Below are 21,291 nucleotides of genomic sequence, written 5' to 3' on the forward strand. Positions count from 1 at the left end.
CCACCACCCCTTAGCTTTGAGATGGGGACGGAAACAAAGAAAGCCCGAAACAAAAAAGGGCGAGGATTGATCGGGATAAGATGACACAACAAAGCGAAGCTAATGATCAACCGGATAGAGTTCGGAACCAGCTGAGCAGGATAAAAACCATAATAATCAAGAAGATTCCGGATGAACTCCGAAATCAAAAATTGAAGACTGACCCGAAGATCCTCGACATAGAATACAATCTGGGTCGGAGGAGAGGAGTTCACCCAACCAACCGGACTAGAAGCAGAAAGCTGATATTGCTCCGAGATACAATATTGTTTTCTGAGCCATTCGACATTGGATCCAAACAAGGAAGAGATTTTTATCTCCAGATCCGAAAGAGAATCGTCGATCGGATTCTCCGACTGACTATCTCAAAAAGATGAAGCTTTCATTTTCCTACTTGCCATTGAAAATGAAAAAGAATAAAAACCTGAGTGGAAACTCAACCTGAAACTACGGATGATGCGAACAATAGAGAAACTTGGAAAGCTCCTAACACTGGAAAACTCTTAACATTGGGGCAAAACTTTCTGCTGCAGAGGAGAATGACAAATGCAAAAGCAAAAAATCCAAATGAAAACAACTTCATATATATAGGACCCCATAACGGTCCGGATGAAATCATTCAAATCAAAATTTCCTCATATATCGACACGTGGCTACATCAAAATCGATCATTGATCGAACGATTTGACGCACCTACTTCCAGATCATGCCACCTCACCATTATCCGCGTGAACAGCATAGAGCCAATGACATTTGGACACGTAGCCAAAATCTACTAGTTAAAAGTAAATCATCCGAATTTTTCGGACGTCAAATTATCTTTCCGAAACGACATCCCAATGATGATCTCACAGATATCGAAACAACAAAATAACTAGAGACTTTTCGTATTTCAAAAAATTATTAATGCCTGCAGCCGAATCGGGACTCGAGACAACACGTGACAACTCCCTTCGTCCAACACAACAGACCACGTGACAACATGCATGTCAGACTACTTTGGACTTAAGAATGAGGGGCAACTGTTGGGACGATTCAACCGACTCCCCGATTCTAACCCTCGATTGACCTGATTAGCTCAACCTACCGACTATCAATCGATTGACCGACTGACAGTCGACTAACCTCAACCATCAACAAACTTAGCCATAACTCGTCTAATCTCCGATCGATGATCATCGACGTATCAAAATTACTGACCGATACTCATTCGGACTTCTACGACTACCAACATACGATCGACATACTTTGTTCACCAATATATAGTCGGCTTATAAAAAACTGCTAGCGCAAAAAACATATAATGGTCAGAACATGATCAGTGACGGATATAACCACCCATCCCACAATCACATAATGCCGGAACGAACGAGACCTACGTGTCTAACCATTACAAACAGTTACCAACTACTCGTCTATAAAAAAAAATAAATGGACAGCATTTGATAAGATAATTCTGAGCTGATACTCTGCTATTCTAAATACTTATCTGCTGTTCATCACTCTTCACTGACATAAACATCAAAAGATCTCCATCGAATACAATTTCAATCAGTGTGGACTTCATTTTGCAAATGTTCTTCACCGACAATAGGTGCAATAGGAGATTGACCGCAACAGTACTCAATAATCAGTTTCACTAATTTCTAGCCATGCTCATCCCAGTTTTGTGGATGCTGTCATCTCCGTAAGACACTTCATATGCATACATTTTCCAAAGCTATATTCTTTTGTACAAAATTAAAAATATTTTGGGAAAGTTGGTGCCTATGAAAATTATTTTGTACAACAGCCATGGCAAGTGAGAGGAAGCATCAGATAGTGTTGATCTCACAGAAGTGGATCAGGATCACGAAAAATGAAGATCATCAGATTGCATACTAAAATATCAGTGAAAACATTCTCGCAGTATATATCAGTTGTTTGAAGGGGAAGGAACATTGAGCAGTTAATATGTAAAAGACAGCAATTGAATGTAATCTTGGCAAATTCTAAGAACCAAGAATCAAAAATGTCACCGGAATAACCCAGCAGAGGCACCTGTAGTAACATGATTACCTGAGTTGACATCTAGACTAAATGGGAACTATCAAAGCTGTGAGCACAACAGTAAGAACAGAACAGAAAGACGCAGGATTAACTAACACCAGCCACAGACAACCAATGATGAGAAAAAACCACATTGGATAAAGGGAAAGACTGCTGAAGGATGCAGATTTACATGACTATATATATATGTATGTATATACTAAAGATTTATCCAATAAACATGACAGCAACCTGAGTCAGTAGTAACAACAAACAGTACTGGGTGACCACTTGTGGTGAAGCTGCTGACGGATTGGTGGGAGGAGTCCTACCAGCCACTGCTGGTGCAACTGCCCGGCCTTTGGGGCTGCTCTGCTGCTCATCTGTCGGCAATGGGTTCTCAGGCCTATTTTGTGGCGGTGGCGTCAAATGTACACTCCTGCTGTTGTCAAGATCATGACCTGTCCGTGCAGAAGAAAAGATATGAGTGACACTTGAATCTGTAACATTATCTAGTCTTTTTTCAATGCACTCTAATCCCATATGATTATGGGATTCAGTTACTCCTTAGGAGCCAAGTTCTGCAGCCTTTGAATCTATGGCCTTTGGCCCACTGAACAGGGACACTCCAACAACACTCCACACAAAAGATGGAGATAGTTCACAAATCAAACCACAAGCCTTAAACCTGTTGACAAAACTTGCTTTTGGACAGTACCAAAGAAATCATGCACCTTATAGGAAAAATTGTCGAACTGAATGCTCATTGTAACTTGACATATTTTAGGGTTTTGATACCAAAAGAAGTCTGAACAACGAAAAGGAGGAAAAAGAAAATGCAGTCACTTCTTATAATGGCAGTCAACCATGTATTTAGGCACTGATTTAGATAATGAGCAATAAAGCATGACTTGTTTTGTTCAATCATATAAGGTTGTAGAAGTGAAGCTATATTACCTAGACATCGCATTCAACTCCTACATCAGAGACACGTCAGACACTTGGGATGCTCATCAAATCTTTTTATTGCAGCTTTCAAATTTTAGTAGGAAGCTAGATTCCTCCAATAATGAGTTTGATCCACTGATAAAATTAAAAATAATCTTTCATCCTTTTTTAACATTGATCAAGAATGCATGTACTAAAATAACCTTGCAAAATATCATTTTTCTCAAATTCTTAATTAATTTGGAAGTTGATTGATAAACATGCATACTGAAGATCTTCGCAGATAAAATCTTTTAACCTTTTCATATACACTATTCATACAAATTTTAGTAGCAATTATTTTTACATATCCCTGTATCTCTTTCTTTTCCTCTTATTGAGTCAAGCTTTTGGATGTGTCTGATCCAATTCTTGCATTTAAGCCCATGCAACACTAGAAAGAATTATGGCACAGAAGATGAAATCTAAAATAATCAATATCTTCAATGGGCATATGTAAGATGCATGTGACAAGAAATAGTTTTGGTACAATATCAAACCCCACCCCACCCCCCCCCCCCCAACACCAACAAAAAAATAAAAATTAAAAAAAAAAAAACACACCACTGAAAAAAAAAAAGAAGGAAAGAAAGAAAGAGGCAGAGGAAAGAAAGGTAGGGGGTAGCATACAAAATGGGTCATAAGAAACAGAACCAGACTTATGAACATGACTAGAAATGAATGGATAAGGAGTTTACAAATAATTGTAATGAAGAGAAAAGAAGTCTTACAATTGGATTGTGACCATCCTAGTTTTAAATTCTCTCTATCAAAAACTATACGGTACCCCGTCATAAAATTCTCTGCATGCATAAAGTTGGAACTTTGAGTTAATAACAGAAATGAAGTGTGTTAACAGAACAAAAACAAAAAACAATTTGTGTAGTCGAAGCACTGCTCACGTCCAATAATCCCCATGCTATCTGATGATGATTGTAGAGCTAAGCAAAATCCAGCAAGATCTCCCTGCAACAGCATCATCATCTCATATCTTCCCTCCAATTGTATATTCACACATAGAGGAAAAGGAATTTAGAAGCGGCATAGAGGTTGCATGCTGGAGATTTGACAATTTCGATATTTGGAGAACAATTTCTTTCCTCATGTAATGCTCAAATTTTGTGAAGGCAACTGCATGCATTATAATTACCATGGAACAACAGCAATCTCGGATGAAGCATGTGCAGAGCAACAAACATCAAACAATCTAAGAAAAAAGTCCATTAACTAAAATACTAATTCATTTACTTTGGACTTAAAACTCCAAAAATGAAATCCAAATGAAAAAAGAATTACCAGACACATATGGTTTAACCTGTCAGAATGCAAGATCCAAGATGAGCAATCTAAATTTCAAAGATTAAAGAATAAATTTGACAATCCTGTCTCACAGGAGATCAAGTTGGCAAGCAGGTGCCCTCATGCTCAGCCATCACATGCTTTGCCACCATTATAATGTCTCAAAAAGCTCAGAACAAAATGAGGCTTTGTGCATATGATCTAAACAGCTTTATAAGCTAGAGGCAAAAGACAGTGACTGATCAGCATCGAACTGATATGGCAGTGTACCACCAATTATGGAAGTGGATTCTAGAATGTGCCAGTGGTAACAAGATAGGGCCTAGTAAACATCCCAAGGATACCAGATAATAACAAGAAATTTAAATGCAAAATTTTCTGAAAAGTGTCGGCTGTAACTTGTCATTCACTAAACTTATCATAGGCAAAAGACAAAATTTTGGAAGAAAGTGATAACAGGTGACACAAGCAACTCCCAGAACATACAAATGGTCGGTAAGGACTTGTGCAATTTAAATCATCTGTGAAGATTTTAATGAGTAAATAAATGCACGCACTAGATTCTACCTTGTTCTCCAGGAGCCAATTTGCAGGACACGTTCTCAACCCTTCATCTAGTTTTTTTTTTTTTTTTTTTTTGGGGTACAACCTTTTGTCTAGTATTTGAAGAATATCCAAATTGATGCTGAAGCACGTAGTTTCTGCCACTAAGAAAAGTCACAAACTTGAGGAGGGCAAAGATGTTGAAACTAGTTGAACGCATCAAGCTAGACTAGAATATAGAGGAGGGCCCAGTTGAACAAATTGATTATTAAAAGAGATCCATGATCAGTTTTTATAATGTCCAAACAATGTACTATGCAAGGCACTGGTCAGGGCAGGAACAGTGAAACTGTGACATTCAGGAGATTGGTGAGATTAACTGAATTGTAGAGAATGAGAATGATGATAGAGGGCCATGATGACATGTCATAATGCATTGACATCTGACCTTGGCATGGAATCTGTGGACAATCAAGGATAACCAGGAAATCATAATTCAACTTACTAGGACTGTCCCACATGAATGAGGGTGGGCCTTGGTGCAACAGTAAGGTTGCTCCGTTGTAATCTGGAAGTCACGGATTGAAACACAGAAACAGCTTCTCAGCATGCAGGGGTAAGGCTGCATGCATTTAACCCTCTCCAGACCTGCAGTGGCAGAAACCTTGTGCACTGGGGCACCCTTGTTTAGGACTGTCCCACATGCCATCCTGGAGAGGCCTTAGAAAGAAACGAGAATTGAGAAATACCAAAGCAGTGCATACCAGAGGACATAGTTTGAAACTATACACATCCAGACATCCGATTGTTAACTTGCTACATGAGGACTCTATTTCTTGGTATAGGATGTGGTATTTGTCATTGCTTTGAAGGTATCACTCTAATGGCCTACTTCACAAAAGGTTGCTAGTGACACGATGATTGTGAACAGTATGGCTGTATCAGAAACAGCAGCAGAAGTCAAGCATGTCTGATGGTGAGAACAAAAAACTTACTCATGCTTCAGATCTAGCAGCTAAACTCAATACAGGTCCACTTTTAACATGGACAAGCATTTACTTTTAACCACATCTTTTTGGACATCTATAGAGCAGTGACAGGCAGCACAGCCCTGAGACACCTAAGAGCCTAAGTTAGAACAACAGGTGAAATAGAATGAATAACTAGTTCATAGATTTTTGTTAGTCGTAACACACATTTTTCAGGTAAATGTAATACTTTCTATTATTTATTGGAGTACATGCATAGGAGATTATCCATCATTGCTACTTCCTGTCAATGACTGAATTCTAGTCTTAATTATAACAGAATGTCAAAATTTGTTGGATCATGTGCTCAATACACCAGTCTTAACTTTCTTTGTCTGCACTTCCATATTGTTTATAACATTGCTAGTGCCTTGATATCTTTCCTGGTTACTCCCAGGCTTGCCAAGTTGTGTGAAACCAAATTCAAACACTTCGAGAAACAAAATATTATCTGTTAATTGATTACTGACATCTAAATTTGTAACAGATTACAGCGCCAAGAATAGCTGCTAATTTTACTATCTCTGAGTTTTCAATCTTCCATTTACTAGATGGATAGCATCAGTAATAACAAAATGATCAATTATAAGCTTACTTAACAACTGAATTATTATAAAATGATCTTCACAGCTTAATTTTTAAGAATGTGCATGCACGCACATGCACCCACAGAAGCACATAATAGATAATATATCATTTACATCATTAGAAAAATTATTGTCATGTTCAATAATTGTTTCATTAGGCATCTTGCAAGCCATACCATCAATAATTACATCAGCAAATCTTCTAAAAGGTAGAAGACCTAAAATTATTCTACATGTATGCATCACATTTTACTGGAAACTTTTAGCATGATAACAGACCTCTAAAAAGAATATCTATTACATAATGCTGGAAGTTTGGAATAGTAAGCTAAAAAACAAGAATAACACACCTCTTCCCCATAAACGTGATGAACAGGACTATTAGCCACGAAACTCTTGTTGACAGAAAACATTAATGTCAGAGTTGGTATCTCAGGCATCTCAAGAGGACTGTTATCACAAGCAAAAGAACTCAGTGGGAATGGATTCAAACAAACACAGCACATTTGCTATTTCACTATGACTACTTAAGAGGTTCACCTGGCTTTGTAACAGTACTCCCAAGGAGAATCACTGTAAACAAGCCTCGAAGCATTAACTTGCCTGTCAAACTACAAAATTTTAGAGACAAGTTAATTCCTTATGCAACATAAGGAAGCCACAAAATTACACTCAGCAAGTAAAAATTACCTTCGTAGTGACTCTCTTATAAACATTGTCAGGGAGAGATGTGAATGATGAGCCGCTGTCAACTAGTGCATGGAAGATGGTTTTCCCAAGACATTGAGATCCGATGCAAAAACTTTCCACCTCAACAATGTAAGTCATGCTGAACCAAAGGCCAAAACTAAAAATCAAGACCATGAAAAGGAAAGCTACAGCAAGTGATGCACAAAGTAGTCGTAACACAACATGTGATTCAGCCAGTAGGGCCTGAGTATGCTGTTTGACCCCTCCCAAACACAACAGGTAATTCAGCCAATAGGACTTGGTATGTTGTCTGACACCTCCTACCTCAGTGCACATGTTGGTGGCTGGTTCCAAGTTCAAACCTGGAAGGTGGTATTCCCACCACATTTCTCCATAAAAATGCTGACAGGTGATTCTAAGGAAAGATACGACAATATAGTAATTTCTACCTAGCTACTTAACACCTACATAAGGCATTTGCATATCAAGATAAATTAATTAAATTTATTTCTGGCATGCATATGTACATATGTTTGTTTTAGTCAATGGCATACAGCAGGATCCATGATTGCAAATTTCATTATTTTCTTAACAATTTTGACTTTGTAAATGCACACAGAAAGTAAGCTGCAAATATGTCAGACATCCAATTTATCCTTGTTTGTTCACTGCAATCAGCTATTCCAAATCAAAAGCAACTAAGCATTAATGACCATCATTGAATGGCAAGCAATCCAATGGCATCGATATTTCCAATTATACAAGAAAAAGACTTCTTAATTTGAATTAAACTGCATTGGCCACTTCATATTTGTAGAAAAACGACAACATTCACCAATATATTGGGAAGAAAAAGAAGAATGAATGAATGAACATGTGCTTAACAATATGCATGCAATCCTTGAAAAATAGGTAATAAATGTTAAATATACAACAAGAATGCTTAATGACAAAACACTGAATGATTTAGAATCATATGCCAGCCTTCAGAAGAACTTACTACTTCCCATTGGAAGGAATAAATGGAGTCGACTGTTGGGTGGCAACCCCCTGATCCCCAAAGTAAATTCTCCCAGAATCTTCTTCTTGAAAGCATATTGAGAAAGAATTTCGCACCAATCCAGATCTTGCAAGGAAGCTTGGAACCGAGATTTCCCCAAATCCCAATCCTAGAAGGCCATCAGGAGCAACTCCATCCAAATAATCACCACTTTGCCTCCTACCACAACTGCGTTCAAAATTAAAAATAGCTTCAGTGAAGGAATCATATAAACATTGGAAATATAAATAACTACATCCCACCCTATAATGACTGAAGCCTGTATAGGTCTGTGGTCCACATTGGATGCCAAGTACAGTGTATCCTCAACCAGAAATCCTGAACTGGATGTATTTTCCGAGTCGTAGTTGATATTATATGGACAAGGCTGCTTCGCACTATTGCAGCTAGACCCCCAAGCACAAAGCTCATGACTGCAAGAGAGATGCCTGCTGGTTCTTGATTCAGCTGGACTATACATACCTAGATCTTTATCCTGCACAATAGATGCTCCATATACCAGGGAGCACCTGCCAATCAATCATTGGAAATAAGTGCTAAACCTGCTGCCAAATTTTAGCAGACTAGCCACCTCTTTTTCTGTTTATTAAGGCAAAAGTACTAGGATATAATGCTGACCAAGCTAGCATGATTCTATTTCAGGTAATAGAAAAAGAAGGAATACACATTCACACAAAAACAATTATGTACCCTTGACAACCATCTCCAGTCAATTACCAATTTAGAGCTGCAAATTAATACCAAATCCTTCAAAATCAAGAGCGAAATAAAGGCAAATTAATAGACAAATAAATTTAAGCATAAATGATGCAATAATAGCAGAGATAACTAGGCATGTGAAAGAATTGATTGGTAGGATGCTCTAGCTTACCTGACCATAAGTAGCAAAGCATTTTTTATTCAGGGTGCTGCAATAAGCCAATTGCAATGGAAAAGCCTAGCATTCATATGCATCTGAAGAATATGTAGTGGTCATTCTCCAGTTTGCTGCTAGGACTAGTCCTGAAAATCCTCTGCATCACTAATATTGAAAGTGCACATATATCTTATCTCAGGGGGTTGCCAGAGATTGAGATGGGAAGGCAGACAGGGTCAACACATTGGTTTCAAAAACAATCTTTTCAAAGCACCAGCGACGATGCCTACCAAATGAGGATATGGTGGATGCTAAGGATAGACGTGCTTGAACTGCTGAGATTCATAATGTAATTGGACAAGTATTATTTCTAAAATCATTAGTTGAAACTAGAGTAAAAAGAAATGAGTCATGAACAAGAGTTACAGAGGAAGAAATCTAGGCTCATCAATAGCAGAAGATTTAACACGTGTTACCTAGATATTTGGCACCTTGCCAATCATCCCAGAGTCCAACACTTTAACCTCGAATCAGAAAATTCACTATAATGATCAAGACTTTTTGGAATTATTTGTCTAGCACTTCAAATAGATGAGCATTAAAATTACACATTTTGCTTAAGATGTCATTGGACCATATAGACCAAAAACCGGCCAACTGCCAACACTTTTGCCTGATATAACCAAGTTACTCCTAATTTCCAAATGCATGAAGTTTCAGTGTGATGTCATGTCTAAGCGTCCAGAAGCAGAGATACTCCATAATTCCTAAAGACAGAAGCATCCTAGTTAGCAAAGAGATTGAAGGAAACAGGGAGCAAAACAAAGGAAGAGATAACAATTGTAGCATCACTTAGAAGTTACTTTGTGCTTTTGGGGAGTGAAATAAGGTACAAACTAAGGACTGAAGCACTTATTTTTGTCAACATGTATTTTACTGGATGATTGACTTAAAAGAAACTTTAATGACCCTTAAAAAAGGATATGTGATCATATTGAACAAGTATTTAACATAAAGATCGAGAAGTGCTAGACCTTGACATTTCTCAATCATCCTCTTTAACTGGGCCCGAATTATTGTAGAAGGTGACATTAGCAGCATTTTTTGATATTTTAATCTTGCACTCCTATAGGACATGTGCATGTTACTTTGCACTTTTCCTACAAACAAAACAGATAATGGTTTTAGAGACTTCAGAACTATGAGTTTCTACAATCATTTTTTAAACATTTATAAGCCTCTCGAAATTTAGCTAAAGGAAAATTCTAGGACAAGCATTTCTTTGCGCAAAACTACTTCATTATCTAAGAGACAATACCAACAGTTTCTAAACAATGTGAAAGCATACAAATGCAAGAAGTGATTACAGTTTGTTTCCCACTTCCAAAATAGGAAAAGCCATATGATCATAGAATGAACTTCCCCGTAAACAATTTTGAAAGGAGTTGTTTTGGATGAAGACAGATTGAGTGGAAGCAAAATTTCATAAGAGCTGGTTTGAATTCTTGTGAACAAGTTATGAGTAATTCAAAAGGATCAAAGTTTAGTAGTTGGACGCTTCTACCTAAGGTACTGCACATGCTTCGAAATCTTCCCAGGATCTTGAACCCACATTCATTTCCTAAGCTCTTACTCACTGAAAGTGTTTTTAAAATATCCATTTCCCCACATTGACATGCGCTCCTACTCCAGTTTTGGTAACTAAGACTCAGAACAAGAAATTCTATCTATTCTTTATGATTTAATATAACATTGGAGATTTTTAGTCGGATATGCTTTAAGGCTGAAATTATGTTTTAAGCATGGTTCATTGTATCGGACCACACTGCTAGGTTTTTGTGTACCATACCTACTGACAGCAAACCAGTACTTAATACAAAGGGCATATTAAGTCTTCACACCAAAAACCTACCCATACCAACACTGTACCGGTCATAAAATACTGGTATAGGCACTACAAATCAGAAGCTTTTAAGTGCCCATGTGTTTGCTTCATGCCAGGCCAGAATACACATATACATACTAGCTCATAGCCATGCCACATGCTAATTCAAGCCCAACATAACATACGCCGAGTAGCATGGACCAGCTAAGCTGGCACTTTAATCCTGGGGCTGAAATTTAAAGGCAAACGAGGAACTTAAAAGATAGCTTTCTCGCAATAAATATCAAAAATGCTAGAATGAATAGGGTGCAGGCTTTTGCAACTATGTTCAAAATCATGGTCATCATGTTGTGCTTGATATCCTAGGTCATATACTTTCCTACAATAGTTTTACACAAAGGTGATTAAACGTAGTCTGAAAATGCCAATCATCTAACCAAATGGACAAGATTATCCCTGCCTTTTGCTGCATTGCCAATTCATATGGCATGTTCGGCATTAAGGATAAAAAGCTTTGAAACATTTTGCATTAGTGTAAGAAAGGCACATTAACCAGAAGTCCCCTTATAGACCATAGGTTTTGATGGACTTCATGCATACAACGATTAACGATTCAAGGGTACGGAGTTTCAGTTTATTATCAAGTAGCATCGATTGTTCTTGGATATTGTATGCTTAGAAGCATGGATTTATAGCTAAATCCCTCCTGGCCATCCCATAGTAGATTGGTAAAAGACTAAGTCCTAGGATAGCTATGGGACCTAGGTCCATATCCACCATGGTATTTCGATTTGTCTCAATTTGTACCTATTGGGAGTCTGGGACCAGTCAAGTTAGTTAGTAAATGAATCAGCAAGTGCGAAGCGGAACAAAGCTAGGACACAGTAGAGAGAGAGAGAGAGAGAGAGAGAGAGAGAGAGAGGCCAAGGCCTTGCTCCTATTTTGTATGCAAAAGCACAAAAAGAGAAAAAAGAGGAAGGAGAGGGGAAGAGGAAGAACTCATAGGGGTTTTTCTCATTTTGTTTCAAAGCACTGGTCCCAATACCAATATTTGGTGGCATTAACCTGATCATGGGCTTGTAAAACCTATCCTAATACTAATATATGACAAACAAAATCTTAAAACCCAAAAACAATAAAAAAATGGCGTCCTAGTGATTCACTAGGATGCCAAACCATCCTAACCATCAGAATGGTACCATCCCACCCTGGTCAAGAATTTTCAGGTCCCTGGATTAGGTTTTAAAAACTTCTCCTGAACTAAAGATTGTGCTATCGCTTATTATATGCTTTGGAGTCCTTCATATAGCATATTGCTTCCAGCAACAACGTGTTTATGGTAGCTAATCCTTTTCTTCTTTATTTTTTGTGTTCGCATCGGTTGTTCCCTGTATATGATGGGTTCTTTTTAATCATCTGGACATCAACAATAATATATATTCCTCCAGCTTTTTATCTTCTTTTGATTTAAAAATATTTTATACATGAGAGAAGAAAAAAAGGTGGTCATAAATCATACGTATGTCACAACTTGGTGTTTCTCACTAATTCTGATATCATAGTTCATTTAAAAAAAATCAGTAAGTGGATTAACATGCACAAGATGGAAGTTAGAAATTAAATAGCAACAGATGCAAGATCAAGCAATAACAATAAAGGCAAAATATAAAGGCTTAGCATAAAAATTAACATCCTTCGTGATTACAATAGGATGTCATAGCAAATGCGATAGGCCTACCAAATGATAGCCAGACAAAGAAGCACACTGCATGCAATCACAGGGAACCCAAAGCAAGTCACTTCCAGCATCCAATGCCACAAGAAATGAAACATTGGGTGTCCCTATATCGATCCACGTATAATGTAACCTGTCCAATTAAATGTAAACACTAGGATTTCTGTCAAACAATCAATTTTAATGTTAATAATGCCAAAATGTTCTGAATTAATGAGAAGGGCAATAAATAAATGCTCCAAATGTAAGATAAGGCATTATGATGAACTGATACATGCTTCTCAAGATACAATAAATGATAAAGGGATATGAAACTACATAAGCAAAATTTAGATCCACATATTAACTAGTAGTATCAATGAATAGAACAGAACAAATAAGCACCACGAAAGATTTCAAACACAATGCAAGAGCTCTTAAACAATATTAATAAAGTGTGATGTAACTGAGGAAATGGGCCATGATTCTTTGCAAAACAATTTAGAAAAAAAAAATGATATCACAATGATATCATAGTCATGACAGATATTACAAGTCCCAATGTGATTCTGTTTGAGATCTTTGTTATTTTTAACATATTAAATGGAAAACAAAAAAGCAAACATGAAGATCCTAGTATGAGACACAAGTCGATAAGTTGGAGAGGTGTTTCCAGAATGCCACAAAGACTAGAGCCTCCAAGTCTAAAGACAAACTCATTTATGGCAGTAATATTGCATACAATGTTTCATGTTTTAGAATGCAGAGCAATAAAAAAAATTTTTAGAATGTTCGATAAAATAAAATATAAAACAATGTTGGACTTGATGCATCATCAAACCAAAAAGGAGAAGGTGCGCAGAGACACAGAATGCAAGAGCTACACAAAGTATTGATGGAGATGCTCCTCGCATGACCAACTAAGAAAAGGTCTGAGATCTTATTCAGAAAAGAATTTGGACTTGTAGAGGATTTAGGTCAGCTGGCAGCAACCAGAGATGAAACCTGGTGAGGATATACCAACCTTATACAGGATCAAATTGTGGTACTCAAAAGGAAAAAGAAGAACCAAACTGAGGTCCAAAATAAGTTATCAAATTCAAAATTATATAAGCAGAAATTCATTTAGCAGAAAATAACTGCAGATGACTAATGAATAGAAAGAAAAGAAGAGAAAAAAAAAGAAGAAAAGAAAAAAATGAGAGCAAAGAGGAAAGAGGGACTAGGGCAAGTAAGAAAGGAATCGTAGAGGAGAAGCATGAGCAAACAAAAGAAGGAGAAGAGCAAAATAAGTGGAAAGATTACAGAAATTCTTTTTTGGCAGAATCACTTTGATACAAAATGCACATGATTGATACCTAAAATCCCACAGCTGCCCCCCAGGTGATGGCAAAAAAGAAATTAGTTACCCTAGATTTTATTGCATTTTCAGAACTTTTATTTGGGAAAATTTCAGGAAGCTTTAAATCATATTTTAAGTAGATTGGTATGAAAAGTTCTACTTTAGGTATATGTGGGTTGGATAAGTCATGAAGTTCATAGGATTTGCGTTTTTAATGTTTTAGGCATCTTTATAGACGGAGCTGCAAGATTCTGCATTTTGCAATTTAAAAAGATTTTGACTTTCTGTGTGGAGACTGGATACTTGGTTTTCAAAAGCCCTAATCCACCTGTAGAATAAGATATGAATAGTTTATAAAAGAGCTTACTAGTGACACATCAAAAAAATCATTTTAAATGAATTATTTGAATGAAAGATTTTTGCTGGCCAAGTCTGCCTTCACTCATACTATTTCAGATTTATACGAATATGACATACACTTTCAATCTTCAAAACTGTGTGTTTCTTCTTAACTTTTTTTCATAACTTCTATAACCCACAATTCTGTTACAAGACTATTACTATTACAATCAATCACCCATTGACCGATTACCATTAGACACCTGTTCATAAGACCTCTCTTCTAAAAGCCTAAAACAAAAATTTCTAGACCTTTATAACTTTTAACAATAGGTAAAAGACATGTTTTGTATCATGTTTTCTATAACAGGACAGCAAGGTGATTTCTTAGTCGCAGTTGAGGATGCAAGTGTGAAGAAGCAGATATTTTAGCAACAATTTTGATAAAGAAGTGCTTAGGAGGCAACTGTGGGTTTGAGATTCTGGGACAATTCTGAAAGGGATGCAATATGCTAGGTTGAAGATTCTAGCTACTTCAAGTGATTCCTTGACCTAAACTTTTATAACCCTTCCTGAGGTCCACCTATGCCTTCGTAGGCCATGCCCCAAGTGCTCCTACATCACTTGGTTTCCACACTCTTAAACCGAAGCTTTCCTTTAAAAACATGAAGAAACAAAAGCAATAGTTGTCCTTTTTAATTTTCCCTAAAAAAGAAAAGATACTCCAAAATCTATCAAATATCCTAATAAAATATTAGGGCATAAGCAAATGCTACGCACAAGTATTGCTTGAACTTTCCCAAGATCCTCCTTGGTTTCCATGAAAGATACTTAGTTATCCTAACAAAACTCTTAAATAATCTAAACACTAGAGTAAAATGGTGTAATCACTATTCACATAGTGATGAGGAATCCATTTTCTCCATAAGTATGCATACCAAGATTGTCAGATAGCTTAAGTGGACGTAGAGTTAAAAACCTAAAAAACTAACAAAATTAGTGCAGTAACCTTGCATGAGCAAATTGTCACAAATATGAGTGTGTATATGTGTTTCCGTGTATATATATATTTATAGACATATATATGTCTATATATGTAGCATATGTGTTTGCATAAATATTCATACATATATATATATATATACATATATATATATATACATATATATATATATACATATATATATATATATATATATATATATATATATATATATATATATATATATATATATATAGTTCGTAGACAACACTGTTAAAAAAAAAATTACAAGCAATATGGAAATTAACTCCTTAAGCAATGCAATTATGTAATATTTGATTTGATTAGTTAAGTTTTACTTGTGTAAACTTTTTGTCACATAATTTAAAAAGATCCAACCCTCCAAGCCGCACAGTATAACTTAGCATGAATGAATATCTTTGGGAACATATTATAAAAACCAAGATAAAAAATAAATAAAATATAGTCGTATAGGTAAAGAATGCATGTCCAAAAAGATGGTTATATAGATGACCAAACATAGAAAGATACACGCAGTCCAAGTTACAAAGTTGTAGATATAGTTTACAATAAATATGCAAGGAGATGGTTGAAACTTAGTTTAACATTTTTCTTGTGTGTATGTGTTTAGCAAATTTAGAAATAGGCACCCGCCAAGTAGAATATGCAGTATTAAGTGGCTGAGAACTAAACCCAAGTAGCCAACCCGCTCGAAGGCATGGAAAGCGCCAAACACGTAAGCAACAAGGCTGCCCAAGCACCTAGGTGACACCTCCTACACAGCCATCTCTAACAACCATGATGCTCACAATTCTCGATGGAAGAAACTAGATAGCGCACTGAGGTAGGGTCACCACTTCCAATTTCAATAAACTCCCCATTTCACAATAGATACCAATAAAAAATTATACATTATTACAAAATATATACAAATTGCGCTGCCATCTTGTGAGAGCTTTAAGGTGCTATCTACACCATAAATGATCCTAACGAGTGAGAACTTTTCCATGGGGCTGTTTGATTGCCTATAAGTTTTAGCAAAAAGGATAATGATAGACCTCAATTTATTGTCATGGGTGCTATGAAAAAGAAGGGAAGGTCAGTTTCCCAAAAACTCATGTTTCTTGTTTTATGACATAAAATCGTCCAAAACAAGTTTTAGACAAAGGCAATAAACAAGACTTCTCGTAAGACATGTATTTAGGGAATTGATAAGCCCATCCCAGTAAAACCTGCCAAAAGAGCTCCTGAAAGTAAAATCTTGGAGTAAAAATGCAATTAAGTTCTTATTAAGAACACAACAACCATGAAGAGCAACATCATCTTTAATGAAAATGTCACTGGGACCCTATGATGTCCCTTGCTTGTATTAGGCAATTTAGGCAAATTGATTTGCTTGAAATCTATTCTCAAGCCAACTAAAAACTAAGAAATGGTAACCTAGAACACCATGCAAGTTGTGGTTGGAAGGATGAAATGGACAAAAGGGAGATCTCCAATTATGCTTGTCCAAGTGTCAGCATTGTTTGGCACAAGATCATGCTCGAGCCTTCAAAAGTGGACCCTTTCATGCATTATGACCCATGTCATAGTTATATCTTCTATATATGTTTCACCATTACTATCTTGATGGTTGTCAAACTAATATTCTGGGATATTTTTGAATGAGCTAGTTGTGATGCTTGTCGAGCAAAAATGATAAAATGCCGATCCCTTAAAACTCATTCTTATCCATTTACGCAAAATGAGAAGTCAAAACCACCTTCATATAATTCCCCTCAAGGAGCACCAATTAGAAGCATCCTCCTAAGGGTGCTAAGATCATGCTCCCTACAAGAACTCTATAACGACAATCCTCCAAACACACTACTAAATAAAACTAAGCTCCTGAAAAAGCTTATCCAAGTAGGAAGTCTTCAAACTCCAGGCAAAATAAATCTTTATGACTTGCAAGGACCCAAGACCTCACCCAAAAAAATACTAGCCAGTTTATTTAACTTTTATGATCCTATATAAGTACACAAGATCGTCCCAACGTACAACCGATGTGCAACTAAACACACATTCACACGAGCCCTCGCACATTCCCACACCCCCCCCCCCCTCCCCAATTTAAGCCTGGGCAACTTCACCAGGCTAAAGGTCAAAACCAATTGCAAACACCAGATCAGTCTGTAATCGGCTCAAAAAAGGCCCATGCTATAGTGTCCCTTAGTCCACATGCACCATGAGCCAAATCTACTCTAATACCATTTGCAATAATCCATGATCTCATCCATAAAACTAGCCAGAAAGTATTATTTGAATTACTTACCCCCTCTATAAGTACCCAGGACCTCCTTGGTACGCAGCTGATATGGGACTAAATACACATCTGCATGGGTTCTCACATGATCCCATAAACATGGTAAAATCAAGTCAAGCATTTATTAGTCGCCTACACAGTCCTCATTCATTTGACAAGAGAAGAGTAAAAGGAAACCCAAAAGACAAACTTTTCCCGAAGCTGTCTTCACATATTATACAATGCAGGTATGCAATCCAAACATCAGAATATGTACAGAAATTAAGTGCTTTAAGTGTAACACCCGGTCTATTCCACTAGAAGACATCCTATAAAGAAATCGCCCTTGACTACTGCCACATCTAAGAATTCAAATTACATTAACATGAAACCAAGAGCATAAACACGAAAAAAATCCAGCTCTGTGCGATACAGCAGTGCCTCCAGTTCGCTCTTACCTTGTGAATTAAAAGAACAGAGAGCAATATAACTTACAGAAATGGGATCCAAAAAAAGGATAAGAAACTAAAAGGAGCGAAATTTCTACACACCAGCCGAAGTCGTTCCCGAGATGGAGGGTCTCGCTCCCCTCGGAGGGGAAGAGCGTCTGGTAGCGAGACCCGAGCAGCCGCTTCTGCCGCTGGAGGTCGCTCCGGGCCAGCACCTGGTAGTATTCCGCGCTCCTCCGGGCAGGCCACCCTCCGCCGCCACGGGAGGCGGCAGCCGCCCGGGCCTCGTCGGAGAAGCGGTGGACCAGCCTCGAGGAAAGCGTCAGCGAGTGGGAGCTCCACACCAGAAGGCTTCCAGCGAGCAGCGCGGCCAGGAAAGAGAATGCTGCCATGGCGGCGACGGATCTGAGTGGCGGGAGCCGGAATGGGGAGGATCTAGCGTTCCGAGAGACGGAGAGAGCGGCGGAGGAAGCCGCCGCCGGCGAGGGAGGTTTCTTGGGGCGAGATCCGGGGCGGAGGCGGGATCTGGGAGGTGGGGAAGAGTGGAGTTAGGGTTCTGGGGGTAAAGAGATCGAGGGTTTTGGGAACCAAAGGCCGGGGGGTGGTTGTTCCAGCGGGCGCTGCGTGGAGTGGAGTGAGAGCTTTTCTTTTTCCGTTTCCTTTGCCCTGCGCTCACAGAAAAAGGAGAGAAGATCGCTGTTTTCTTTCGGATTTTCTCAAATAACCTCCTGCAATTTTTGAACAAGATAACAGATGTAGCCGTTACCGTTTGTCTCTCACTTAATTTGGAGCCAATCACGAGAAAAAAATCTAATAAAAAATTGAGATTATTTAAATTTTTTCCTTCAATCTTCTATATCTATAATTTAAAATAACAAACTTAATCATATTATAACTTGATTATTATAATATTTTATAATCATAATAATATTTTAATCTATATAAGTTAATCAAGATAATTATCTAATCTTTTTTTCCAACTATTTAGAATCGGTTTACAGATTTTTTTTTTTATAGTAAAATTTTTTATACGATTTTAATATCTGATCTCAACTATCCTCTTTTTTTGAAACTAAATAATAAAAATTATTTAAAATCCCATACACATAATATGATGAGGAGACTCCATAATTATTATTATAATTACATTAATCTTTAGCTTATCTATATAAATTTAAAATAATATTTATTTTCATTCACAACAAAATATTGATATAACAACTATGAGAATATCAATTGATATTAAATCTAAATTAATAATAAAATATAATTATTATCTTAAAATAGTTTTAAATTCAAGCACGCATCAATTCAATTTTTGGAATTTAATATTTTAAATTTATAGTCTTCAAGCTATAATACCATGTTATATCAGAAATTATAATAATTATTTATTTGTGGTAAAAAAAAAAAATCCCAGTTGATTGCCTTTCGGAGGTTTCATCATGCTCTTCTTTTGATGGGGACCGCTGTGGTGGGTATAACGGCGTGACGGAGACATCAACCGTGATAGTTTTACGACAAACACCTTGACGGCACCCAAAACAAAAAAACCGGAAAAGTGGAGGGCTCGAACTTAATTTCGTAATTTGTCAGGATTAGAATTTAGAGCCGTTGCACGAGTCCGAGGGAGGGACCACCGGAACCTTCCTTCGATCGCGTCCGTTGAAATGGGGGTGCGGTCTCAATTTGTGGTCAATTTCGGATGTCTATGACATCGACACGCGTGTCAGGAATGGTGGGACCCAGAGAGTCTTGGCAGTGTCCGAGGTGGTGTGGAAGAAGGACGCGTGGTTGGTCCCGAGTGGACGTGTCGGAAAAGTGAGTCTGGGGTTTGGAGGTCGTCCCATCTGGCACCGCTTGGTCGCCACTCTGCACGTCTTTTTTGTTTCCTTTTATCCCTCACGCGCCACGCTAGGGACTGCTCACTCATGGGTGTATAGTAGTGAAGTGGAGGTGATAAACATCTAGGATTTTGTAGGGTTTTAATTTATGTATTTTATATTTTGATAAATCTATTCTTAGTTTTTGATTTGAGAATCTCTCTTCTTTCAGTGATCATGGATTTATGGTGTTATTTAATGATGATATTGTACTCCAAGTAAGTATTATTTATCATCATTTTTGTAAACTAAAGTTTAAATATTTATGAATATTTTTTTTTCCGATGGCGGAAGAAATAAATTGAGGCTGCTAATACGCCACTAGTTAGATTGATTGAGTTATTATCATGCAGTACTAATGACAGGCGTTAGGTTTGTAACTGATTTTTTTTTTTATTGTAGTTCTTTAAAAATTATGAATAATTTACTCTAACTACATAAGGATGGATATTTGGATACTTGTTTCTCCAAATACTTTGATGTATTGCAATTATAATATAAAATAAATCATGCTCTAACATTCATTAACCATGCATGTCACAATTAACATTAATCAACCTGCCACTTTTTTTTTTCTATAGACTAGCATTGATGATATTTAAACGAATAATCAATGAAAAGATTGAATAACAATCACTATTATATAATAATCATGGCTTTGTTATAATAGACATTGGTTGAAATGATGATGGTCGCATCCAATTTTCACATTAACCAAGGTTTAATCTATGCAGCACCTGTCTCAAAAGAATTAACATCTAAGATTAACTATCTTTCCATTGAGAAAATAAATTTGAGAAATATGACTCTTTCAAATCCGGAAAACAAATGAAATTAACTTTCTCTTCTCTAATCTTTAACAGAGCCAAAGGATGATGTCAATCCATTCTTTATGTGATATGAATTATACGTGCAAATATATCCAATGAAATAAGTATAGCAAACATTGCATCATGATAATACTCTCATTTTTGTCCCTTATAATGATAAGATGCTGTCTTTTACCCCAAAAAAAAAAAAAATGATAAGATGCTGTCTTTGATGCTTGAGAAGGAGCGGAGGTTGGCCGTTGGGAGGGGTGGAATGGCGGTGGTTTAAGATTCCCCGGTTAAAAAAATTAAAAAAGGGGACGTCACGAGGATTTACAGTAGCTTTCACGTGAACTTTCAAATGGTCCACATCTCCATTTGCATGCAAAAAGAAAGATAATGACATGCATCACCATAGCTTCACCCAACCAAATCTCTCTCTCTCCTCTCTCTGTGATGCAAAAAG

General features: G+C 37.1%; 1 protein-coding gene across 2 annotated transcripts; it reads right to left on the reverse strand.

Moving 5' to 3' along the window:
* Positions 1-2,203: 2,203 nt before the first annotated feature.
* LOC105033003 (aspartic proteinase-like protein 1) lies at positions 2,204-18,824 on the reverse strand. 2 transcript variants are annotated; one of them, XM_073247549.1, is made up of 10 exons: positions 18,236-18,824; positions 12,741-12,870; positions 8,504-8,736; positions 8,202-8,429; positions 7,202-7,340; positions 7,052-7,122; positions 6,862-6,961; positions 3,957-4,020; positions 3,786-3,857; positions 2,204-2,528 (listed from the first exon to the last, which is right to left on the reverse strand). In XM_073247549.1, the coding sequence occupies exons 1-10, from the start codon at positions 18,523-18,525 to the stop codon at positions 2,296-2,298; spliced, it is 1,560 nt and encodes a 519-aa protein (XP_073103650.1). In that variant the 5' UTR covers positions 18,526-18,824; the 3' UTR covers positions 2,204-2,295. The 2 variants fall into 2 exon arrangements, with proteins under 2 accessions (XP_073103650.1, XP_073103651.1); XM_073247550.1 differs by lacking the exon at positions 12,741-12,870 and having other exon boundaries at positions 8,504-8,770.
* Positions 18,825-21,291: the final 2,467 nt, after the last annotated feature.

Source organism: Elaeis guineensis, chromosome 13 (assembly GCF_000442705.2).
Source record: "Elaeis guineensis isolate ETL-2024a chromosome 13, EG11, whole genome shotgun sequence".
Taxonomy (NCBI): Eukaryota; Viridiplantae; Streptophyta; class Magnoliopsida; order Arecales; family Arecaceae; genus Elaeis; species Elaeis guineensis.

Bases quoted from the DNA above. Each gene is read 5' to 3' on its own strand.
- LOC105033003 (XM_073247549.1), bottom strand. From the start codon at position 18,525: ATGGCAGCATTCTCTTTCCTGGCCGCGCTGCTCGCTGGAAGCCTTCTG. The intron at 8,737-12,740 runs GTAGGCCTATCG...TCTATTGTGCAG, and splicing joins CTTTGTCTGGCTATCATTTG to GATAAAGATCTAGGTATGTA. The intron at 4,021-6,861 runs GTGTGTTATTCT...ATGCTGTTGCAG, and splicing joins ATCACGTTTATGGGGAAGAG to GGAGATCTTGCTGGATTTTG.